Below are 23,050 nucleotides of genomic sequence, written 5' to 3'. Positions count from 1 at the left end.
ATATGGTGTTCTGGATAACATCTCATGCCCGACCATTCAAGTACTTTCTGTGACAACTGAAGATGGTCCGCAAATCTAACAACATCAGGAGATTCCTCTCCTGTCCTTTCCTCTTGTCCCATGCTTTTCTAAGCAGATACTTTCACGGGGGAAGGGACCTTTCAGACATAGCAGCTGTGGGCAAAGTCCCACACCCATTTCTGAGTATGAGGAGAGTCCACCACACAAACATCTAGCTGGCCCTGGTAGGAACACCTAAAGACAGGGAGAAACAGGTGGAGAAATTATTTTTTGTCTGTAGAATGATCTACAGACAAAAAATAAGATTGTTAGAAACAATATTTCGAAAATGTGACCCACATAGAAACAAGAGTAGGTCAACCTAGTGTATACTAGGGATTGGATGTCTCAACTCTGAAATGGGTCCCTCATCCTACCATAACCGCTTATTATGCATCCATGATCACAACCTGTAGGCTATTCAATAAGTCTGGAAAATGCATGCAAGTAAACAGTCTGTGCATATCACTACTCCAAAACCTGTATGTATTGTTCAGCATTAATGGTGCCTTCACAGAAGACCCAGTCACCCATGCCATGTGCACTAATGCACCCCCAAACTCTTATGTTTTATACTTATTCCGACATCTGTCAAATGTCAAATGATGTAGATACATGTCCCAATAGGTACAGGATAAGAGTCGCCAAGTTCCGGATCTGGAGTCCGTTTTCGTTTAATAGTACAGTTCACAATAAATTAATAAGTTATAAATCCTTATGTAATTCACCAATATGGTGAAGCCTTTTTGAAATGTCCCACTTCTGCCTATACTTGGTAATTGTACTAATGGTAATGGTACTTCTTCTGTCCATGTGGGACATTCCTGTCTGTTGGACTGGTCGATCTTCTCCCATACTGGACTTATCTTGATGTGGCTGGAATAAAATCACCAGGTGATAATAAAAAGTTTTCTAAGAAAAAGTTTTTTATTTTATAATGAGATGTCAAGTTACTGGAGTAAACGTCGGAGAATTCAGCAGGGGGTGGATCAGGATTTAAACAAAGTAGTGTCAGGACCTGTGGAGAGGGAGGAAGAGAAGGAAGGTTTTCATCCCTTGTTAAATTTTGCTGAACTGGCATAGACTTCCCCTCAAGATGAATCAGATTTTGATAAAGTGGCAGATGATACTGAGGTGGAATTTGAGCAGGTGATGCACCGCCTTTCTGAGAGTGAACGCAGAGCAATACAGGCCACCAAGGACGAGAAGTTTTCATGTGAAATGGCAAACAGTGCTGGCCCTGTTCCAGCAACAGCATCCAGAGTAAAACAGTACAAGAAAATTAACTTCCGCCATTTCTCAGTGCAACTTTTAAATGGAAATGATAACGTGCAACTGAAGAACATGGAGGTGGTCCATGTGCTGAACATCCTAATGGATAACCACGGACATGCTTTTATAGCTTACAAAACATTTAGGAACAAGGCAGATATTTACTCTTACCCCTTGTTATCATCAAACATGGACATTTCCCACCTGTCCTGTTTGAGGGATGATGTACAGTATACCCCAGTCACCAATGTCCAACGGAAATATGTTCTCCTTCCATACAAAGATGGCTATTCTGCCATGCCGCTGCTTCATCTGTAGACTTCTGTATTTTTCGGTGCCGTCCTATATCCCTGCCTTTTTTTTCTGGTTGGCTGGAGAATGATTTAGTATGGTCATCCACACTATACACCAGGGCAGGCAGGCCCCATCTAGCAACCCGAACCATCAAAGCGCCACTAACCAAGTCCCTCCAAGTCCCAGACCTGGTGCACAGGCAAAACCTGCTACTGGCCTCCCTACCCAAACACAGATAGAATTAGAAAGGCATCAATAAACCAGGAGACACCCGACCGTGTACCTGGACTAACCATCCCATCATCATAAAGAAAAGAAAAGGTGAATACAGCTATTCTTCTACATACAATCACATTATAAAAACATAATATTCTTACAATGTACATGTTATTTATTGGTTTTAGATAGCTATACAAAAGCCCATGCCTTTTACAGTCGGGCAAAAAAAGGTGAAAGCTTGGACACTGAGCCGGAGGATGGGGATAAGAAGCCACAGAGAAAGTAGGCATTCATTGAATACAAATATCTTCCGGATATCTGCTCCTTTTACCCTTTTATCAAAGTACTTCTACTGATTACATATGCCCTTCATATTTATTATATTCAAATTATTCGGATAGATAGAATAGGCAAACACAAACTAGATGATTTTGTTTTTTGTTTGTGTAATGAGAGTGGGGGAGAGAGAGCGGGAGAGAGGGAGGGAGGGAGAGAGAGGGGGGGGGGTGAGAGAGGGAGAGGGTGGGAGAGAGAAAGGGAGAGAGGGGGGTGAGAGAGGGAGAGGGGGAGCGAGAGGGGGAGCGAGAGGGGGTGAGAGAGTGAGCGGGGGGGGGGGTGAGAGAGGGAGAGAGAGGGGGTAAGAGAGGAAGAGTGGGAGAGAGAGGGGGTGAGAGGGAGAGTGGGAGAGAGAGGGGGTGAGAGGGAGAGTGGGAGAGAGAGGGGGTGAGAGGGAGAGAGGGAGAGAGTGGGGCGAGGGAGAGAGTGTGGGAAGAGAGATCCTTTGTTCATGCTTATGGGTTTTTCTAATAAATACATATATATATATATGTAGGATAAAATCATTAAAAATTCAGAAGCATGTACAATATCTTTTTTCTCTTCCATGAGAAAAGAAATATTGAAGAATGATACCCTGTCTCTTTCTTGTGATCAATTGTTTGTCCTATAATAATTTAATTCCAATATTATTCATAGGAAGAATTGGAAATATCACTTGGATAGCGATATTGAGGAAGAAGAGGTTGGGCGGTTTCCCTGTGCACCGAAACCACCAAGATTTGATGGCCCCCCAAAAAAGAGCAAGTTTAAAAAAATTTTTGTATATGACTGTTCTACTATTTCTATATGTAACAAAGTGTGTAATCAGCCATTTACTGTAATTATTTAACAGAATCAAAACAACTTCCTTCTGCCCAACCCCTGGGCTTGAACTTTAAAAAAGCCACTGACCAATCTGAAGGTAACTGCCAGATATCAACTCAAAATTACCCTGCTTAAAAAACACAATCTGAACTCACACCCACAAGAATGCCTGGTCATCTGTCACTACAAATGGAAAGAAAATCTAAACCTTTTTGTTTCATTGAAACAGATTCAGTCCAGTTCCATGCCCCTCCAACCCCCATGACCACTTCAGGTCACCAATCTGGAGGTAACTGTGTTGTCTTGTGTGTCCAGCATTCAGCATCAAAGATATATAAATATGAAATCTAATGCATGTCTCTCTATAATAATATACAATGACAAGGAGGATATAGGTTCCCCACAGACAGTGCTAAATACTAGTCAAAGTTGCTCTCTTCAGTGTAATAATAATTTTTATAAAGGACCAAATAGGCCAAATGGTACAAATTCAGTCTTACTGCCAAACTATTAATGCACTAAAATGCCTGGATCAAGACTGTAACGTAATTCTTGCAATCATCTTTACTTGTCATTATGATTTTAAGCAGGCTATGGATGCTCATCATTGGGGCCTGCTTTTCAGCATCCTGAAAGTAAATACAGATTCCTCATTACATCATTAACAGAATCATTGGTGTCCAAAGTTGATATGAATTGTATTAAGATGCAGCATCATTGGAAATGTCAAACATTATCCTCAGAGTTCATGTATCACAGCATAAAGTGTTTATCTTTGTTGTATTTTTAGACTTCTACAGATTAATACTGCAGCATCTGAGGGAGTTGGCCGAAGAACTGAGGGATGTTAAACAGCAGGTTTCTTTAAACACAGCCATATTACAGAGCCTGACAGCTGGAACCAACGTGGACATGTCCATCCCACCAGATGTCATCCTTCCTCTGGAGGATAGAAGCATGCTGGAGGACATTGAGAGAGAGCTTGCACAATCTGGAATTAACAGAGAAATTATACCTAATGCAGTGTGTGAAATCTGCATATCCCTCTCTTTGAAGAGGCCCTTTGATGAGATTGAAGACAAGATGGGGAGACAGGCAATAACTTTGTCATTGGCTTATCATAAAAGCATGGAGATAGCAATTGGTTAAGTGTGATTTAGTTTCAGCAAACTAATCAGACTACTTTCAATTGTAACAAAACATCAGATTCTTAGTTTAACATACTTTAGTTAACCTGGCATGCTCCCAACAAAAAGTTGCACTTTCCTGTGTAAATTACAGAATTGACAGTTGTTGTTTTTTTTATTCTACAGGTTGCTTACTTAGCCTCAAGAGGAGGCAAGAACCTAAAGGACTCCGTAAAAATAATATTTCAGAGCCATTTCACTAACAACCTCGCCATGGGGATGAACTGGACAGGGTCGGGACAGAAGGTGTCCTTCAACAACCTCCACCTGAAGAGAGTCATCCACAGTAAGGTGTTACAAACTGATCTCTCTCTGTGAAATCAATCATATGAATTGGCCACAGCAGCCCCCTGCTACTTGCAGCCTCAGACTAGATAGCTTGAGAGGACGCATGTATCTGGAAATGTAGGAGTGATACATTTGATAAACAACTTTAAAAGTAGGACTAAACTTTAAAGTAGGACTAAATTGAACAAATTCTCAGCAATAAATTGACACTACAGTCCAAGGGCTAACGTCTATAATCTTCTCACTTAGGAGCGGTAAGGAAGAACCCTGCAACAAGGGAGACAACCGAAGAGGCTCTCCAGAAAAAAGTGAGCCGATTCCTAAAGGGGTATCAGACCGAGAGGGGGGAAGAAGACAGCGCCAGAGGCAGGGGGAGCCCAGAGCAGAAAATTTAAAAGTTACAATAAAACAACTTTAAAAAATATTTCACTTTGAAAAATTGTTTGACTTTTTTCTTAGAACTTTATTACATTTTTAATTTTAAAATTAACTCACATGTGCTTTGTATTATATTTGAAGGTCATTTTTAACCAATTTCCAAAATTAAGTTCTTTTATTTATGAAATCCAGAATAAGCCTAGGCCTGTAGGTCTAAGATATTGCCTATATGCAGCTGGTGGACCGACTGGAACAACAGCGGGAGTCCGTCGGATTACCAGCGGACCACTGTCTAAAACGCTGCTAAACGTGTTCCCAATAATCCTTTAGGTGAGTGTATACTGTCAGTGTTGAAATGGCTGAATACTGTACTTTTTTGCTTACAAACATTCACTTTCTACTTAAATATATCACATGTTGAATGTAGCCACTGAAGGATGTATAATTAGGGAGGGGAGGCTTAACGACACAATTGCTTAGTGAAATTATACTTTTTCTATTTGAAGAATATTTATATATTTCATCTTCAGTTGCTGCCAAGTATGTTTTGTACCTGTTAGGTTGCATCTGCATAAATATTACACATGTACACACACGTTATATGAATGTTTAATGAGATGAGATGCATTTTCTGCCACGGCACCTCATGTTCTTTTGCTGCTGCTACTGTATTGCTTGTTTTTTTGATTATATACTCATATTTTGCATCAGGAACATGCTGGAGCTTGACAGTATTAGTAACATAAGTTTTTTTAAATTATTGATCATTACATTTCCCTTTTTGTTGTGTTAGCCCTGGATGAAGACCCTTCTGTCCTGAAGGCAGAGATGTCCTGTGGTCATGCAGTCACCCCAGAGTCTCTGACCGGATGGTGCCGCAGCCTCCTGGACCAGGTAGACATACAGTACACACTACTCATTCACTTCAGTTAAAGGCACTTCACACTGTGGAGGCCTTAGGTGGTGTGTATCATGTCTGAGAAATGTCTAGGACAGTGAGATTTGTTTCACACATAGATGGCCAGGAGGCACAAGGTTTATTAAGGCTACTCTTTTTTTAACATGTTTACTTTGCTGTTACTTCAACAAGCAGTGCCATCTTTTATAGAATGACAGGATTTAGTTGAGAGTTGAAAAAGCATGTATTCTTAGCAATTTCTACTTGTACGTTTGTGTTAATGTTCCTGTTTAACCCTCAACCCTAATTCTGGAACCTGTGGTATTTTATAGACAGACCAATGCAAAGGAAGTAGATTCTGTGGCGAAATTAAAATTTGCTAGATTGTGTTGAGGTATGGTGAACTGTCCCTTTAACTTTAAATATGTCAACACAGATCCAATGGAATCATACCAATCAAGCAAATTACTTACTAATTAGTTAATGAAAAAAACTTAAAAGCTATTTCATCATACATATTCCAAATCTTAACATCCGATGTCCACTCACTTTCCTTGACAACAGTTTTTGTGCCCTGCATACAGAACTGACACAGCTGAGAAGTGTGGTGCTGAGTGGACTTACCCAGAGTTACATAGACTAGCTGTGCTCACCACTGAGGAGATGGAGCACTTTGAGAAGACCATGGCTGCCTCAGCCGCTGCCACATACTGTGAATACAAATCAGTGAGTGCATTTTTTTACTCTTACGGCTATAAACAAGTTCCCTGGTGCAACAATCTATGGCACTCATTCAAAGCACCGCAGTCTAGATATCAAGCCTTGACTGCTGCAAGCCGAGAAGTGACTGGGAATCTATATGTGTAGAGCAAAATGGCCAGCATTGACCAGGGAGGGGTAAGTATCAGCAACATTTCCTGGTTTCAGGCAGGTCGGGCAAAGCTAACAGATTTTGTCCCTGTGAGACTTCATGTTTGGATCAGCAGTGTAATTAAAATGAGAAGGGATGCCTAGGATGAATGCATGCTGCTATTTTCAACTCTCCCAAATCTGCTGGGATGTACCATAGGTGCAGTTGGGTACAATGAAATTGGGGAAGGAAAGGTAGAAAAGGGGGTAAAAAGGCTTGAAGAATGAATACAATTAAATTCCCATGGAAGTACGAATATGTGAAATATATACTATAGACACTAAGTGGGGACAGATCACCAACAACAGGACATAATTGGTTTCAAAGACTCTTTACAGTGTAATCTGAAACATGTAATTGCACATGCTTTATATGTCTACATCATTGTGCATCTCTATGCATGCAAATAATAACAAGGATATACTAAACTGGTCTCTTCCATTTCCCCTTTATCCCCTCTTATTACAGTGCCCTGGCTGTAACACCTATGTAGAGAGAGAGGATCTGTCCAACCTCTGTGTGATGTGTACAGTGTGTACTGCAGACAACGGCCAGGCGTACGAGTTCTGCTGGCAGTGTATGAAGCAGTGGAAAGGTCCCCAGGAGCGTTCTGACCACTGTGACAATGATGGCTGCATCAACCAGGATCTTGAACTGCTGAAGAACTGCAAAACCACCACTTTGACTGAGGTTCAGGGGGTCTCTGACTGCCCCTCCATTCGTGCCTGTCCCACCTGTGGCCAACGGGTGGAGCACGACAAGACTGGTTGTAAGAATATTCTCTGCCCGAGATGCAATGTGGAGTTCTGCTTTGTGTGCCTGAAGCTCACATCTGACTGCTTGGAGACCAGTTCATATTTCATAGCCTGCTCTGATGGTGTTGCCCCTAGGCAGACCTCTATACCTGTGTGGTGTAGAAACTGATAGAAAAAACACCCATATCTACATACTGTATTTCTTTTCTGCATTGTTTTTGCTCTTCTAGATTATTTCTACCTTTACATACGTTGGTGTACTGTTCGAGTGTCAGTCTTTCCTGTGAAGCAATATGATTTTTTAAATATATTCTGTTGTCATCTTTGATATAAAGTTTAGTGGACTGTTAGATTCAGTACTTTATCTGAATTGTGTTTTGTATCATCTTATTATTATTGCGATTTTCCTCGTAATGTAATATTGCAAAAATGTATATTAAATAATTAATTTAGTACAAAAATTGTGTTCTTTCTAGTTATATTTAAATATAATAATTTTAGTTTTTAACTCAACTGAACCAGCATCATGTCAAATTGTTTCCTGTATCTCTGATGGTGTCAAAGTTATGTTAACTGTCAAATGCACAAAATAACACTTGTTCTGAGCAGAAATTCTTATGACAAGGCTCATAACATCTACGCAGTAAGCATTTGGTAAAATATAAAGCAAAGAATAGAAAATAAATACACAATATAAACTAGCAACAATTCCAACGACTGTAGACATGAGGTATATGGACAATTTGAAAGAAATATAATAAATATAAATGAGTGTAATAGTCCCTATGAATGGTACATTAATATGTGCTAATGTACATTGAATGTACATAGAAAGTCATCAGAGCAGTTTTTCGGAGAGTTTGTGAGTCTGGAAGTGCGTGCTCCGATGCTCCTGTAGTGTCTACCAGGCAGCAACAGTGTGAACAGACCATAGCCTGGGTGGCTGTGATCTTTGATGATGCCCTGTGCTTTCCACTGGCATACTGTATAGCAGATGCCTTGAACGGAGGGAAGATGGCAAGCATTCTTTGAGATCCACCTGTAATTGCATGTATCTTCTATAGGTGAGCATTTTTTGGATAACTGTCCATCTGCCATGGCAACTCCTCCTTCTTCTGCAGGGACAGGTAGTGATATTTTATATGAACATCATATATCCCAATGTTTTGTAATGCCATTTTGTCAGTTTCTCTACTTCACATTTGTACTTTCCATTACTCAGTGGTCTTGGGTGCCATATCATCAACTCCACAAGGGGGAGTGCCAGACTGACTGGTGCCTGGATGAATTCAGCATTTACAAACATCTGACAAACTGGATGGGTCTGTGTAGAAACCTGCATGTAATCTTTACAAGACAGAATATTAAACCATGACATGATTTGTCTCCCCCTTTTCCCTTACGAAAGAATAGGATTAGCTACTTCAGAGTGGTTTAGAGTGGGGGTAATTGTATTGCAAGAGTCTAAAGCCAAGATTTTAAGATAGACTGACTGGTGAAAAAGTTTGAATAGGAAACAGTTCAGGAACTTTCTTTAGAAATAAATATTTCAAACATTACCTTAAAACATTTGCTGAAGGTATCTTCGGTTCATTTTTGCTAGAAGTACAAATCTCGTATCACATATCACAAATTACCCCTTTAATAAATCCTCTGCTCTCTATGACTATATTCAAATACTGTCTTTCCTGCCTATTTCTCATGATGTGCCCCTCTCCCTTTCCTCATCTCTAACCCTCTCCATTTGTTGTCCCCCATAAAGAGTGTTGGAAAGAGGAGAATGAGTCTGAAACCGAGGACTGGGCTGGACGGACGCACCCACTGCCGTAGCGTGGGTAACGCTGGGTCGGGGTGCAATCTCTCTTTACACGCACCGGCCCGGGACAAAAAAAATGACGATGCAGTATATACGACTGTGAAGACGATCCTGGCGTAGAATAACCTCTGAGCTGACGTGTGACTATGCAAATGCAAACAAATATTTATTATAGATGTCAGGCACAGGCCTCAGATGTCTTAACCACGGACCATCAACATCTGGGAAGTGATTACAGCGGAGTAGGAAGTGCAGTCTGTTTCCTTGATTTTGCACAATATCAAGTTGGAATGTATCTTTTTTTTCTCAAACAGAAAAACAAAATACACATTGTACATTATTGACACATCTAGTCAATCATAATTCTAACTTTGATTCCCAGTTACATCTAAACATGAACCCTGACACCAGTCTGACCTTTGACCCGGCCCCTCCCTCTCAATTACAGGGTTCAATACAGACCTCACAGTGTCTTCCGTCCTGGGGGTCACTGGTGTTGTGTGTCTCCTGGCGGGCCTGACAGTCAGCTACAGGAAGTATCTCTCCTTCAGGGTCAGGGTACATGATGCCCCTGAGACACACAGTGTTCTGCAGTTACACTCCTCCAATTTGTATTGTAATCACTTGCTCTAAAGGTCAGTTAATGAAAAAAAATCATTCAAAAAGTGAGCTCTGAACATGTTTATTAATCTAAGGATTAGACATAACTGGAACAGGAAACAATTTTAAATGATGCTGGTTATGTTGAGTTGACAAAACTAAAGAACTAAAAATCAAATGTATTATATTTAAATATAACTTTAGGGGGAACACCATTTTTATATTAAATATATTATTTACAATTATTTCCAATACTACATAATGAGCAAAATTACAGTAATGATACAAAACATATTTCAGATAAGTACTGAATCTAACACAGCCCACTAAACTTTATATCAAAGATTACAACAGAATATTTTTTTTAAACTCATTATGCTTCACAGGAAAGACTGAATACATACGCTCTAACTGTACACCAACATATGTAAAGGTAGAAATAATCTAGAAGAGCAAAGACAATGCAGAAAATACCCCGTACATGGAGGAAGATAAAATAAAAGTCTAAAGTAAGCAGATATGGTTATCTTTTCTATCAGTTTCTACGCCATACAGGTATAGAAGTCTGCCTAGGGGCAACACCACCGGAGCAGGCTCTGAAATATGAACTGGTCTTCAAGCAGTCAGATGTGACCTTCAGGCACACAAAGCAGAACTCCACATTGCACCTCGGGCAGAGAATATTCTTACAACCGGTCTTGTTGTGCTCCACCCGTTGGCCACAGGTGGGACAGGCACGAATGGAGGGGCAGTCGGAGACCCCCTGAACCTGAGGCAAAGTGGTGGTTTTGCAGTTCTTCAGCAGTTCAAGGTCCTGGTTGATGCAGCCATCGTTGTCACAGTGGTCAGCGCGTGGCGTGGGACCCGTCCATGGCTTCAGGCACTGCCAGCAGAACTCGTACCTCTGACCTTTGTCTGCAGTGCACACTGTGCATCGGACATTAAGGTTGGACAGATCCGCTCTCTCTACGTAGGTGTTGCAGCCAGGGCACTGATTTAAAATGGAGGAGATGGAGTTAAGTAAAGCCCTTTTAAATGTCTCAGTGCATGGTGATACATAATGATGTAGACCTGTGCATATTACTAGGTTTGTATAACACTGTAATTCATCTCTACTAGTTTTTGATACTGCTGTAAAGACTGGATTATGTTTTGACAATACTATGAAATATCTCTGACCATAGCAACGTACAATAGTTGGTCTGTCCCTACCTAGTAGCTTTTATATATTTGACCTATTTAAAACTCTGTGGTAGTTTAAACTAACCCTTAATATGATTTAGTTTTACCATTTTACCCACTTTTCCCACTTCCCTAGTGATAGGATATCATGAAATTGAAGAGAACAACCAGGTAAAAAAAAAAGATAGATTGCAGCAAAGTAGCTGAAATGCAACAAGAGCAAACAATGCCTGTTGGATGATGCTGGTCAAATAAAAGTGCTTATGTGGCTTCTGAACCCCTTCTCAACTAGCAGCACAGTCAGGGCTCCAAAATATAGTTGTTATGTTAATGCTGCGAAGGAGTGGCTTAGTCCACTGCGCCAAATGGGGAGATTTTTAAGAACCATAACAACAGTAGAAATTCAAATAATTCTAATGAATTTGAACAATAAAATACTCACTGATTTGTATTCACAGTATGTGGCAGCGGCCGAGGCAGCCATGGTCTTCTCAAAGTGCTCCATCTCCTCAGTGGTGAGCACAGCTAGTCTACGTACCTCCGGGTAAGGCCACTCAGCGCCACACTTCTTGGCTGTGTCCTTTTTGTATGCAGGGCACAAAAACCTGAACTGACCCTGGGACGACAAATACGGAACTGTTTTCATGTAAAGATTTTGGAATATTTGCAAAGTAATTCCTTGCATAACATTTTTGTTATTTAACTAGTGATTTGTGTGATTGCTTTCGATCTGTGTTGATCTGTATAATGTGAATTGATGTGAATGAGTAAGGACTACACATTGTTAAGTTCCTTTGACTGAAGTGAATGAGTAGTATGTCTACCTGGTCCAGGAGGCTGCGGCACCATCCAGTCAGAGACTCTGGGGTGACTGCATGACCACAGGACATCTCAGCCTTGAGGACAGTGGTGTCATTATCCAGGGCTAACACAACAAAAGAGGAAATACAATTTAAAAAACTTGTAGTACACTATTTGTCGTATGTTCCTAGTATTGTTGAGCTACAGAATTTGTTCCCGATTTAAAGTGATTCTAGAGCAGACAATATGGAGCAAACACATTTTTTGCGACGCTATCACCAAACAGCAGCATATATGAGACTATTTGATTTACTTATCATTAAATGTATTAGGTTACTTACGATCTAAATCGTCCGGTCTATTTACGAACTTGAGCGTATTATCTGCGGGGTCATATTGCTTTTCTACCTCCTGTTGTTGGGTTGTCATCGCGTCTCTAATCTTCAGTTCCTCTAGGCCACCTTTGCATTCACTGGACTGGGATATGACCACAGGAGGTAGGTTTTGTCTCATTTGAAAAATACGCTGGAACTGTTCAAGGGAAAATGTCCAGCTGTTAGTGCATTTCACTTTCGAATTCAGAGAAAACACGTGATACTCGGTAATAAAAACAAACTGGGATGACAGGGTAATGTACAGTGGCGTTTGTATATGTAAAAAATTGGTGTGGCACAAACCATTTCAAAATATAGGATACTTAACAGTAAAGCTACAAAACTCCCTCTTGATACTGATGTGTTTATTTAACACATCAACAAACAGCATGGCTCCACAAAACACTTTTAACAACAGAGCAGCGCTTCTACCAGGTGTTGTAGTACACATACTGTAAAATGTGAGAGAGACCTTCTTGTGTAATTGCTCTCCTTCTCTCTCTCACATGTAAAATTACCACTGTCACATTTACAAACCTAAATTAGGAATGCAACCAAGCTCAGAACAAATGTGCCTACAGGGACGTACGCAAACAGCTGTGAGCTCAACACCACTGAAGGCCACAATGAAGCAGAAAGACATATTTTTAGGGATACAGATCCATTCTATGACAACAACCTTAATAGATAAGCATGGGCACACTGACACTCATCACCATCTATATCAATCGATCCAGCACAAAAATATGACCAATGCTCAGACTTCAACTTTTCCTTGTTTCCTAGAGGCCATAGTTTCACCGCACAGTCAAACTCAGATATAGGGAATGAGAGGACAAATTGTGGGAAGAGCGAGTCAACCAGTTTGGCAACGATCCGGTGGTCAATTTGTGAAAACCTCTGCTCCACCTGGAAGATGACTGTGTCGCGTGCCTCCTTCATCACCGGCGCTGTGTTGGTTACTCGTCGGCCTGGCTCGTCTGTTCCAGCCCATTCATCAGTTCATCAGTTCGCTCACCGCCTTGAAACGGGTGAGCGAACTGCTAATCCCAGATGCATCGATGCTCCGTTTTTGCAGAGTGTTGTATAAAACATCAACTTCTGGCATAAGGAAGAAAATACAGTTTTTTTGACAGGCCTTATGCCTCACTTATGGTGGCCTCATCCCATCCTGGTTGTGTGGGTATGTCCTCCATACACAGGAGCAGCACAGCGGGCTTTTCCCAAACTGCCTTGACAGTTCTACTTTTAAAGTTCCATCGTACAGTGGGTGGCCTTGGAATGCCGAACCATCATAAATGTGAGCGATCAGCTTTTCTCCCAGATTCAGTGGTTCCTGCACACCCTTGATGCTATTAGAGAGGCCGAGTCCAGTTTTATCTTTGACTTCAACAAACTCCAAAAACCTCTCTGTCACTGAATTGTCAGGCAACATGTATCGCAACACAACCACCATTTCTGATTTACAAGAGACATCAGTTGTCTCATCTGCCTGTATGGCAACAAATTATGTCTCGTCCACTTGCTTGGCTCTCTCCTCCCTGTACACTTCATACATACGGTCTAACAGTTCGTTTTGTACAGTGCTAGGTGTCCCTTTGAAGATGGGCTAAGCGTCATAGTGCCTCTGTAGTCTTTTACCAGCAGTTTGAGTGATGACAATATCCCGTGGCTGATGGGCACCAAGTCGCTTAACTTCAAGTTTCTCCTCCATATTAAGGATTTCAAACCGATGCTCGAGTATGAAATCCACTTTTAGTAATCTGGCGTTTGTGAAGCTAACCAGCTAGCTAAGACAATCTACCCTCCTCGCTCTTCTTGCCGACTAATGTTGGCGCCAGACAGACAGACAGCCAATCAGGTTTGAAATACGAAATGACGCTGTAGTGGGGCTACCAGCTGTCAGCCCCACTTGGCATTACATTCCTGTGATCTACATTGATCACACTAACATTCTGGGCATGCATATTCATATTTTCACATGTACAATGTAGATTGCATTGTGAGAGAGGGGCTAGCCCCACATTCACGCTTAGCCTATGGCCTACTACTCCGAACTCGAATTGGCAGAACGCAATCTGAAGCAGCAAGGCAGGGACCAATGAACATGAAATAAAATCCTAACACAAATAATACGGAATATGATAATACAGAATGTGATAATATGGAATGTGATAATACAGAATGTGATAATACGGAATGTGATAATACAGAATGTGATAATACAGAATGTGATAATACGGAATGTGATAATAAGGAATGTGATAATACGGAATGTGATAATACGGAATGTGGTCCTTGGTAGATGTACATTATCATACCTTTGCACCGGGTGACACCGTTGGGATAGGAGACCCTGCAGACAGGCAAGAGGTAGAGGTTTTAAGGGGGGACAAGGGTAGAGATGCACATCCGTTCATCGTACATCTGGTATGAAAGGGGCTATGATATCAAATACGCGCTACACGTATATACTGTACCTACTGTTAGGCAGTCCCTGATTACATTAATACATTTGCACAAATACAGTGGAGACCTGATTAATTTTGAGTCTGTATGTATAGCATCACGTGTGATTGGTAGAATAAAAAACTAAAAGGCGATTGGGTCTCAATGTCATTTGATGTGCACACAAAGAACATCCAGACAGGGTTTACACCGAACAATCTATTGTCTTTAATGTTCATTGATATAGAACATATGACATGGTAACAGACAGAGAACAAAGTAAATAGGACATGTTAATACGTGATACATAGCTCTTCATACAACACTCTGCAGCCATAGGTTTCTGTATACTGTATTCTCGGTAAGCGTCTTGAACGCTCTCCCTAGTAACAGGTTCTCTTGTATTGTCCAGGTCTCTTTGCACGGCCAGGGTTTACACCTGCTTGTTGATGTAAGCAGAGGCGTTGAGTTGCAGTCCCACGTTGTCAAATAGAGTCTTTACTGCGCCGATTAATCTCTGCACGTCAAGCCGTCCCCGGAGTGCTCCCAATAAGTAACGGAGGACGGCTCTTTGCATCTGCGATGAAAGCAGTTCGTTCTTCAACTTGCTGTACTCTGTCTATTCATAGATTCCTTGAGTATAGCTATATTAGTCTCTAGGCTTGCTCTGGATCTCGAAACTGTGTTTATTGCAATGTCCACCTCAGCCTCTTCTTTATTCCTGATCAGGGTTAGTTTAGTCTCTTGTTCCATGGGGTGCATGTACAGGGAAGTAAAAAAGTGTATCCCACACGAGAGTACGAAATCGGTGAAGGTGTACAGCCCCTGGCTAGTTTATGGGAGAAAACCGCTTTTTCGCATCCCTCGGTTGCACTGCGCGTGATGGATCGTGGTTCTACAGAAAACGTGAAGGCTGATAAGCCGATCCTAGCACATCGGGCGCTCAACACTGGAGGAAACGAGAGCATCCGGTGCTCTTGAATATACTGTTATAAGAGGCTTAGCCCCCTATCCATGAATCTATAGTGACGTAGTATTTCATATATTTGAAGTTGTACCAGTTAGAGTTAAGGACTCAAGCAAGGCCATCTGGCTTGAGGCTAAGATGGCTAACTAACTTGTTAACAATTTGGCTAACTAACTTGTTAACAATTTGGCTAACTAACTTGTTAACAATTTGGCTAACTAACTTGTTAAGTCAATTAATTCAAACTGCATATCAGGCTAGATGTATTTGTAAATAAAAAAAAAAAGATAACCGGAAAAATGTGACAATGAGGACAGAAAGAACAGAGGTCTAACAGATCTTTCTGTAGGCTTATGTATTTAATTATAGAACATGAATTTGTGTGACAGTAGTGTATAACTTATGGTTATGTTTAGGTGTACATTTGGTGTGAATTGCCAATAAGCTCTCTTAAAATAAAAATACAATCTGGACCTCACTCATTTCTATACTCTGGCAGCCCTGACGTGCGTTCAGTTAGCTGTGACTGTGTGTGTCATGTGTGGACCGGGCACGACCTTTGAGTGATGGGAATTGGAGGTGTGCGGGATGGTGGCACTGATCCTCACCGTGAGAGAAGGCTGTTTTTTTCCTTTCAATTGGTGCCCAACTGAGACTTAGACTCTCCCCTCACCTGGTTGTTAACTATCTAGTAACGTAATTAATCAATCAACTACAGGTGCAAAAGCCTGCAGACACTCAGTCTTCCATGGAAATGGTTAGCCCAAGGGCCCCAGCATGGTTTAGCACGACACTGCCTACAGCTCAGGGTTCTCCAAATTATCTGGTGCACCTGAGCTCTTTAATGTGCTTAAATCTATTATAAACAAACTGATGGGATCCGGGAAAAATAGAAATGATTTGCCAAACAGGTTCATCACCAACTCAAAATGGACTGCTTCATTGAAGTACGAAAATGTGTTCCAACCGAAAGCTGCCTTTGAATAATACATGCTTGTTCTCCATTCATTTCTTTGATGAAAATATAAGCTCACAAATCAAAACGCGACAAATGCTAATGGCAAAAATAAGCACACATCAAGTAGGATATAGGCTATGAACAAAAAATGTTAGAACACTTATAGGTCTATTTGTTGTATTGGCTAATTATAGGTATACGTTTCGTCATATCAGAGTAGCTGAAATCGAAAGTGTTTTTTCCGCGGAGATAAAATTGGCACCCTTCGACATTTTAGGTCTGGTTAGTTTTCCTAGTGTTCAAAATTAGGAAAAATAATACGGCTTTTAAATTCCATTAATGGACGAATAAATAGGTGAAGTTGGATTAAACAAGAAATATTTAATGTTTATAGACTAGCCTATAATAAATGTATTTGCTGCTTAAAATGTCTTGCTAACTGACCTAGAAACTGCGATTTGTTTGTAAATTGAACATTTCATCTACAGGTACAGAAGTTGGTGTTTAACTGAAGATATGCATAAATCGAAAAGGACAAGAAATAATAGCGATGACAAAGACAATAAGAAGTTCAAATATACCACAGTACCAGGTAGCATACTGTAGGCTACGTGATGTCAGGAATGTCTGAAGAACAGTTAATTCAGTACTAACTCGGTATTCTCTCCCCTTTAGTCTACCATGGCTTGTTTAATGAAGGGGCAACATGTTATTTAAACAGTGTGCTACAGGTCTTCTTCATGACAGATGACTTCAGAGAGGCTGTGGAAAGGTTTGGATACGCGAAGGATGTTGCCAATAAAGTGTTTAAATTAGTAATATCCAAACATTAGAACTATATTTTGTTACATCATGTCATGTCTAATTAACTCACCAATATGATTAATTCACCTTTATTACAGTAATACTGAAGAAAAATACATTGATGTTCAGCTGAAAAGGCTGTTTACAACTTTAAAGGAAAATGAAACTAACACAAAGGACGTCTTGTCAATACTGGGCATTACAAATTGTAAGTATCTTCCTGAGCTTGGATAGAACGCATTTGTAAAACTCAACAAGAATAGGTTTAACGCTAAATGTTTGTTTTTGCCCCCCAGTACATGAACAATGTGACGCTGCGGAGTATTTTGAGAGGATTTTAAGCATGGTTAATCCGGATGCGTCTAAGGTAGGCTGCACAAATGCTGCTGCCTATCAATGTCATTCACGTATAAGGAAAACTAACGTTATTGTGCCATAAAATTAAATAGCTTTGGGAGTGTAAAGGTAGTCGGCAGTCTCTCTAACATGGGCTCAATTATTTTGGCTATTAGTATGATACTAGTATTACTCCTTTGTAAGCTATTAAAACGGTCAGTGGCAAAAGCAATATACAGTTCACAGATATTATTTAATAAAAACGCAAGCCAATTACACAACTTACAAAAGGGTGTCTAGCTAAATATTCAAACGTGGCATCATGTTAATGGGCTACAAAATGATCTCGACTGACTCGATCTAATTTCCAGTGTGTTAATTAACCCCTAAAACCAAACCTCTTAAACAGTTCAGGCTAGAAAGACCAAACCAACGTTGTTTCATAAGTTTAGGCCACCACAACTTAAAACTGTTGAACGTGTATGGTATTTGACAAAATTAATTGGGTTTGAATAATTAACATAAATTAATCTTTGCATTATATTTTGAACTGTTTATGCTGGAGAGACATCCTAATTTGTTTGACATTTTTAGGCTTCCCTACCTTAAATGTCTTAAACGTCTTAAAATCACGAAATAGCCTAACTAATAATGTTTGTTAATTAATACTCAAATTGTATATCTTGAACTGTTTAAGTCTCTTGATTACACCAACTTTGTTTCACATGTTTAGTCAATCTCAACTGAATATGTTTAACAGTTTATTGACTATGACAATATTAAGTAGCCTACTTGTATTATGAGTTTAAATGAATCCTAAAACAGGAAACTGTTCACATATCTAGGGTATCCCAACTTAAAATCCTTAAAAGGGTATGGAATATAATGATACTAACAATCATAATTTGCATAATTAGACAGAAACTAACAGATCTCTTCAACCATTTAGCTACAGACACCAAACCAACTGTTCTTGATTTTTTTATCATCTATATTAATGTAACTTACAAAATTAGTGTTGATTAAACATTCAAGTGACAAAGACTAAACCAACTTTATTTCACGTTTATGCTATCCCAACTAAAAGGCTTCAATGTTGATCAACTAATGTTAATTAATGTATGAATGAATTAAACATAATACTTTTGAATACTTTTTGAATCAATCACATTAAATAACCACGATTTGTTTAAAATGTTATGACATGCCTGATAAAAGTTTGTCTCCAGATCTTCAAAGGAGGTTTAAGACACAGCACTACCTGTTTCAGCAAACATGTAACCAGTGATGAAACAGGTCCATTTTGGACATTGCCCCTCCCCATAGCAGATCCATTGGACTCTTCCAACACCTACTGTGTGGTAGGAAAATATGTTATCACCTTAAATAGTTTGGTAATGTTATAGTAGACCAAGTGTGCTATAATTGAATTTAATACAACAATAAGAAATACATTTGGGCAAATTAATCAGTATGTTGGAGAACATTTTGGTGTTTGTTTTCAGAAGGATGGCTTTAACGATTTCTTCAAGTCTTCAACTGTCAGTGGGGAAAACCAGATGTACTGTGATGAATGTGACAAGAAAGCAGATGCTACGATTGTGAGTAATGATGTTTGGAATTCTCATTATGTGTAGAGACAATTGTATCCCCCCCCCCCCCCCAATATTTGTCTGGTAAGTCAAGTATTTTTTTTTTAAATAAATTATATGTAATGTACAGACGGGTGACAAATTCAAGGAAAAACCTAAATAAATGTGTGGAGGAACATAATGAATGAAGATGCCTCCATACAGGTGTGATACAATTAAGCAATAAATGTTCTATCATGCTCTGTTGCATGTCTAAAAATCCAGATCCTTTCCTCTTGCCATCTTGACCTCAATTCTGGATCAAGATGGCAAAAGGAAAGGATCTAAGTGACTTTGAAAGTGGGTTCCTCATTGGAACACGGATGGCTGGACCTTCCAACACAAAGATTTCTCAACTGGCTAATGTTTCGAAAGGAAGAGTGACTTCTGTGACATCTGCATGTAGATCTATGGGACAGACATCAGCCAAGAGGGTTGGAAATTGTAGTCAAAAACGTGCATTGGATGACCTTGTGCATTACTGCGATATGTAAGTAGGCTGGACAATATAACGCTTCCAAATTCACCCACACAAGAATGCTGGCTAAGCTGGAACGCTTGCATGAGGCCATAGCAAATAAATAATTTCAAATTGAATCTACGCTGAGCCTCTCGTGGCAGGGAATGAGTGTACAATTCAGTATCCTCAGAATGACATCGACTAATGTGCCCACTGTTTTATTACTACAATTGGTGCTTAAGACAAAACTGGAAAGAAACTTGATGTAGAAAGTAAACATTCAACCCTTCTGTTGCAGAGGTGTCACACCGATTTCAAGGAGGCTTTAGTGAAGGTGTAACATGAGGTGGTAGTGGAGGGACCAGGCGCAGGCCAATAGACTCCAGGTAGTTGTGTTTAATGAAAAAACAAACACCGAGCATACAAAACAAACTGAAGGAAAAACAAACAGGGCTGAATCTGTGAACAGCAAACCGGAAACACTCACCGGTTGCATGTAGCTCACTGACGGCAAACAACAATGATGGACAAATGTGGGGAGCAGAGGGGAAACATTTAAAAACATACTAACGAGATGATTGGGACCTGGTGTGAATAGTTGAAGACATGTGACACGAAGACAAGTCCAGGATGTGTTTGTGGAGTGATGGGAATTGGAGGTGTGCGGGATGGTGGCACTGATCCTCACCGTGAGAGAAGGCTGTTTTTTTCCTTTCAATTGGTGCCCAACTGAGACTTAGACTCTCCCCTCACCTGGTTGTTAACTATCTAGTAACGTAATTAATCAATCAACTACAGGTGCAAAAGCCTGCAGACACTCAGTCTTCCATGGAAATGGTTTGACATCTTGCATCAATTGCGATTACATCTGGGTAACCCGAAAGTATTAAAAACAACAATAAAAATTTAGTTCTTCAAGTTCAATAATATACATTTCTAGATAATCACGTAAATAGACCAGCATGTCTCTCCAATGGAAACCAATAGCCCAAAGCTCAGAGTTCCAAGGAAAACAAGGTTTTGGGCAATAGTATTACAGTGAATGGTTATGAAGCTGAGTTTGTCCTGAAGCTAACATATTTACTCATGAAGCTGAGTTTGTCCTCAAGCTAACATATTTAGTCATGAAGCTGAGTTTGTCTTGATTAAAATGGTTTGGAACTTGATTTAAATATATACATAATGAGATATGTAATAAGGACACATGGTGGTTTGCACATGGAGCCTTTTTCCATAGGGGAACAATGGGGCAGCAAGTTTTGCTAAATTAATCTGTATTTCTGAAATAGTAAAGGCTGACTGTAGATGACAATGAATTTAAATGAAAATCCAAATAGCAGTTCAGTAAAGATACAAACAATTATGAGCCAAAACATTATGACCACTTACAACATGAAGCGAAAAACATTGATCATCTCCTAAAAAGGGCACATGTCAACATCTGGGTCAATTAGAAGATAAGCGAAAGATCTGTAAAGATCTGAGCAGCTTTGACAAGGGCCAAATTGTTATGGCCAGATGACTGGGTTAGAGTATCTCTGAAACGACAAGGCTTGTGCGGTGCTCCTTGTCTGTGGTGGGGAGTACATACCGACAGTGGTTGGAGGAGGAACAAACCACAAACCGGCAAAAGGGTGTTGGGTGCCCAAGTCTCATCGATGTGCGAGGGCAACAAAAGCTATCCTGTCTGGTCCGAACTGACTAAATCTACTGTGGCACAAGTCACAGAAAATCTGATGATGGTTATGGGAGGAATGTGTCACAACACAGTGCATCACACCCTGCTGTGTATGTGGCTGCATAGCCTCAGACCAGTCAGAGTGCCCATGATGACCCCTGTCAACTGTCAAAAGTGCCTACCATGGACCCAGAATCGTCTGAACTGGACCTCGGAGCAGTGGAGAACCAAGACCAACAAGTCTGATCTATGGCGGATCCACCTCACAACTTACAGGACATGAAGGATCTGCTGCTAATGGTGCCAGATACCACAGGACACCCTCAGGGGTCTTGTAGAGTTCATGCCACCAACAGCATATTAGGCAGGTGGTCATAGTGATGATAAATTGACATCTTTGAGTAATTGTTAACATTGTATGAACTCCTGAACCATTACGGGTTCAAGAAACTTGGTCAACACAGAAACAAAAGCTTATGTTGAAATACACTCACCTAAAGGATTATTAGGAACACCTGTTCAATTTCTCATTAATGCAATCATCTAATCAACCAATCACATGGCAGTTGCTTCAATGCATTTAGGGGTGTGGTCCTGGTCAAGACAATCTCCTGAACTCCAAACTGAATGTCAGAATGGGAAAGAAAGGTGATTTAAGCAATTTTGAGCGTGGCATGGTTGTTGGTGCCAGACGGGCCGGTCTGAGTATTTCACAATCTGCTCAGTTACGCACAACCATTTATAGGGTTTACAAAGAATGGTGTGAAAAGGGAAAAACATCCAGTATGCGACAGTCCTGTGGGCGAAAATGCCCTGTTGATGCAAGAGGTCAGAGGAGAATGGGCCGACTGATTCAAGCTGATAGAAGAGCAACTTTGACTGAAATAACCACTCGTTACAACCGAGGTATGCAGCAAAGCATTTGTGAAGCCACAAGACGCACAACCTTGAAGCGGTTGGGCTACAACAGCAGAAGACCCCACCGGGTACCACTCATCTCCACTACAAATAGGAAAAAGAGGCTACAATTTGCACGAGCTCACCAAAATTGGACAGTTGAAGACTGGAAGAATGTTGCCTGGTCTGATGAGTCTCGATTTCTGTTGAGACATTCAGATGGTAGAGTCAGAATTTAGCGTAAACAGAATGAGAACATGGATCCATCATGCCTTGTTACCACTGTACAGGCTGGTGGTGGTGGTGTAATGGTGTGGGGGATGTTTTCTTGGCACACTTTTGGCCCCTTAGTGCCAATTGGGCATCGTTTAAATGCCACGGCCTACCTGAGCATTGTTTCTGACCATGTCCATCCCTTTATGACCACCATGTACCCATCCTCTGATGGCTACTTCCAGCAGGATAATGCACCTTGTCACAAAGCTCAAATCATTTCAAATTGGTTTCTTGAACATGACAATGAGTTCACTGTACTGAAATGGCCCCCACAGTCACCAGATCTCAACCCAATAGAGCATCTTTGGGATGTGGTGGAACGGGAGCTTCGTGCCCTGGATGTGCATCCCACAAATCTCAATCAACTGCAAGATGCTATCCTATCAATATGGGCCAACATTTCTAAAGAATGCTTTCA

General features: G+C 40.5%; 3 protein-coding genes and 1 long non-coding RNA gene across 10 annotated transcripts in view; 3 read left to right on the top strand and 1 right to left on the bottom strand.

Annotated features, from left to right (window-relative positions):
* Positions 1-850: 850 nt before the first annotated feature.
* LOC105009085 (probable E3 ubiquitin-protein ligase RNF144A-A) lies at positions 851-20,547 on the bottom strand. 3 transcript variants are annotated; one of them, XR_002196022.3, is made up of 7 exons: positions 20,269-20,547; positions 14,499-14,533; positions 12,145-12,334; positions 11,827-11,927; positions 11,445-11,618; positions 9,683-10,811; positions 851-1,078 (listed from the first exon to the last, which is right to left on the bottom strand). XR_002196022.3 is itself a non-coding variant. In XM_010868484.4 (6 exons), exons 3-6 carry the CDS (start codon positions 12,314-12,316, stop codon positions 10,356-10,358), a joined length of 903 nt encoding a protein of 300 aa, XP_010866786.2. In that variant the 5' UTR covers positions 12,317-12,334; positions 14,499-14,533; positions 20,269-20,547; the 3' UTR covers positions 8,099-10,355.
* Positions 2,950-4,899, top strand: LOC106024917. The gene is made up of 5 exons (XR_002196116.3): positions 2,950-3,085; positions 3,218-3,277; positions 3,576-3,623; positions 3,779-4,461; positions 4,713-4,899. It is a non-coding gene; the product is annotated as an uncharacterized LOC106024917 (long non-coding RNA).
* LOC105009090 (probable E3 ubiquitin-protein ligase RNF144A-A) lies at positions 5,670-7,678 on the top strand. Its single transcript, XM_010868490.5, has 3 exons — positions 5,670-5,746; positions 6,324-6,465; positions 7,118-7,678. Exons 1-3 carry the CDS (start codon positions 5,670-5,672, stop codon positions 7,571-7,573), a joined length of 675 nt encoding a protein of 224 aa, XP_010866792.1. The 3' UTR covers positions 7,574-7,678.
* Positions 16,777-23,050, top strand: part of LOC105009086 (ubiquitin carboxyl-terminal hydrolase 47-like) — a 19,199-nt gene continuing 12,925 nt past the window's right edge. For 4 of the 5 annotated variants that reach the window (XM_029117743.2, XM_013140339.3, XM_029117745.1 and 1 more), the window contains exons 1-7: positions 16,777-16,905; positions 17,039-17,142; positions 17,226-17,322; positions 17,453-17,562; positions 17,651-17,721; positions 18,920-19,051; positions 19,196-19,291. In XM_029117743.2, the coding sequence (XP_028973576.1) occupies positions 17,067-17,142; positions 17,226-17,322; positions 17,453-17,562; positions 17,651-17,721; positions 18,920-19,051; positions 19,196-19,291 (582 nt within the window). In that variant the 5' untranslated portion in view covers positions 16,777-16,905; positions 17,039-17,066. The remainder of the gene's footprint in view (positions 16,906-17,038; positions 17,143-17,225; positions 17,323-17,452; positions 17,563-17,650; positions 17,722-18,919; positions 19,052-19,195; positions 19,292-23,050) is intronic. The other variant, XM_029117744.2, reaches the window with a different exon arrangement.

This window comes from Esox lucius, chromosome 24 (assembly GCF_011004845.1).
Source record: "Esox lucius isolate fEsoLuc1 chromosome 24, fEsoLuc1.pri, whole genome shotgun sequence".
NCBI lineage: Eukaryota > Metazoa > Chordata > Actinopteri > Esociformes > Esocidae > Esox > Esox lucius.
The sequence above is the reverse complement of the archived record's forward strand: the minus strand, read 5'-3'. Positions and strand labels throughout refer to the sequence as shown.

What these genes read in the sequence shown, in the direction of transcription:
- LOC105009085 (XM_010868484.4), bottom strand. Translation starts at nt 12,316, where the DNA reads ATGAGACAAAACCTACCTCCTGTGGTCATATCCCAGTCCAGTGAATGC. An exon ending in TAGACCGGACGATTTAGATC is followed by an intron (nt 11,928 to 12,144) that starts GTAAGTAACCTA and finishes TTGTTGTGTTAG; the next exon opens with CCCTGGATAATGACACCACT. An exon ending in GCCGCAGCCTCCTGGACCAG is followed by an intron (nt 11,619 to 11,826) that starts GTAGACATACTA and finishes TTGTCGTCCCAG; the next exon opens with GGTCAGTTCAGGTTTTTGTG.
- LOC105009090 (XM_010868490.5), top strand. Translation starts at nt 5,670, where the DNA reads ATGTCCTGTGGTCATGCAGTCACCCCAGAGTCTCTGACCGGATGGTGC. An exon ending in CTGGACCAGGTAGACATACA is followed by an intron (nt 5,747 to 6,323) that starts GTACACACTACT and finishes CCCTGCATACAG; the next exon opens with AACTGACACAGCTGAGAAGT. An exon ending in CATACTGTGAATACAAATCA is followed by an intron (nt 6,466 to 7,117) that starts GTGAGTGCATTT and finishes CTCTTATTACAG; the next exon opens with TGCCCTGGCTGTAACACCTA.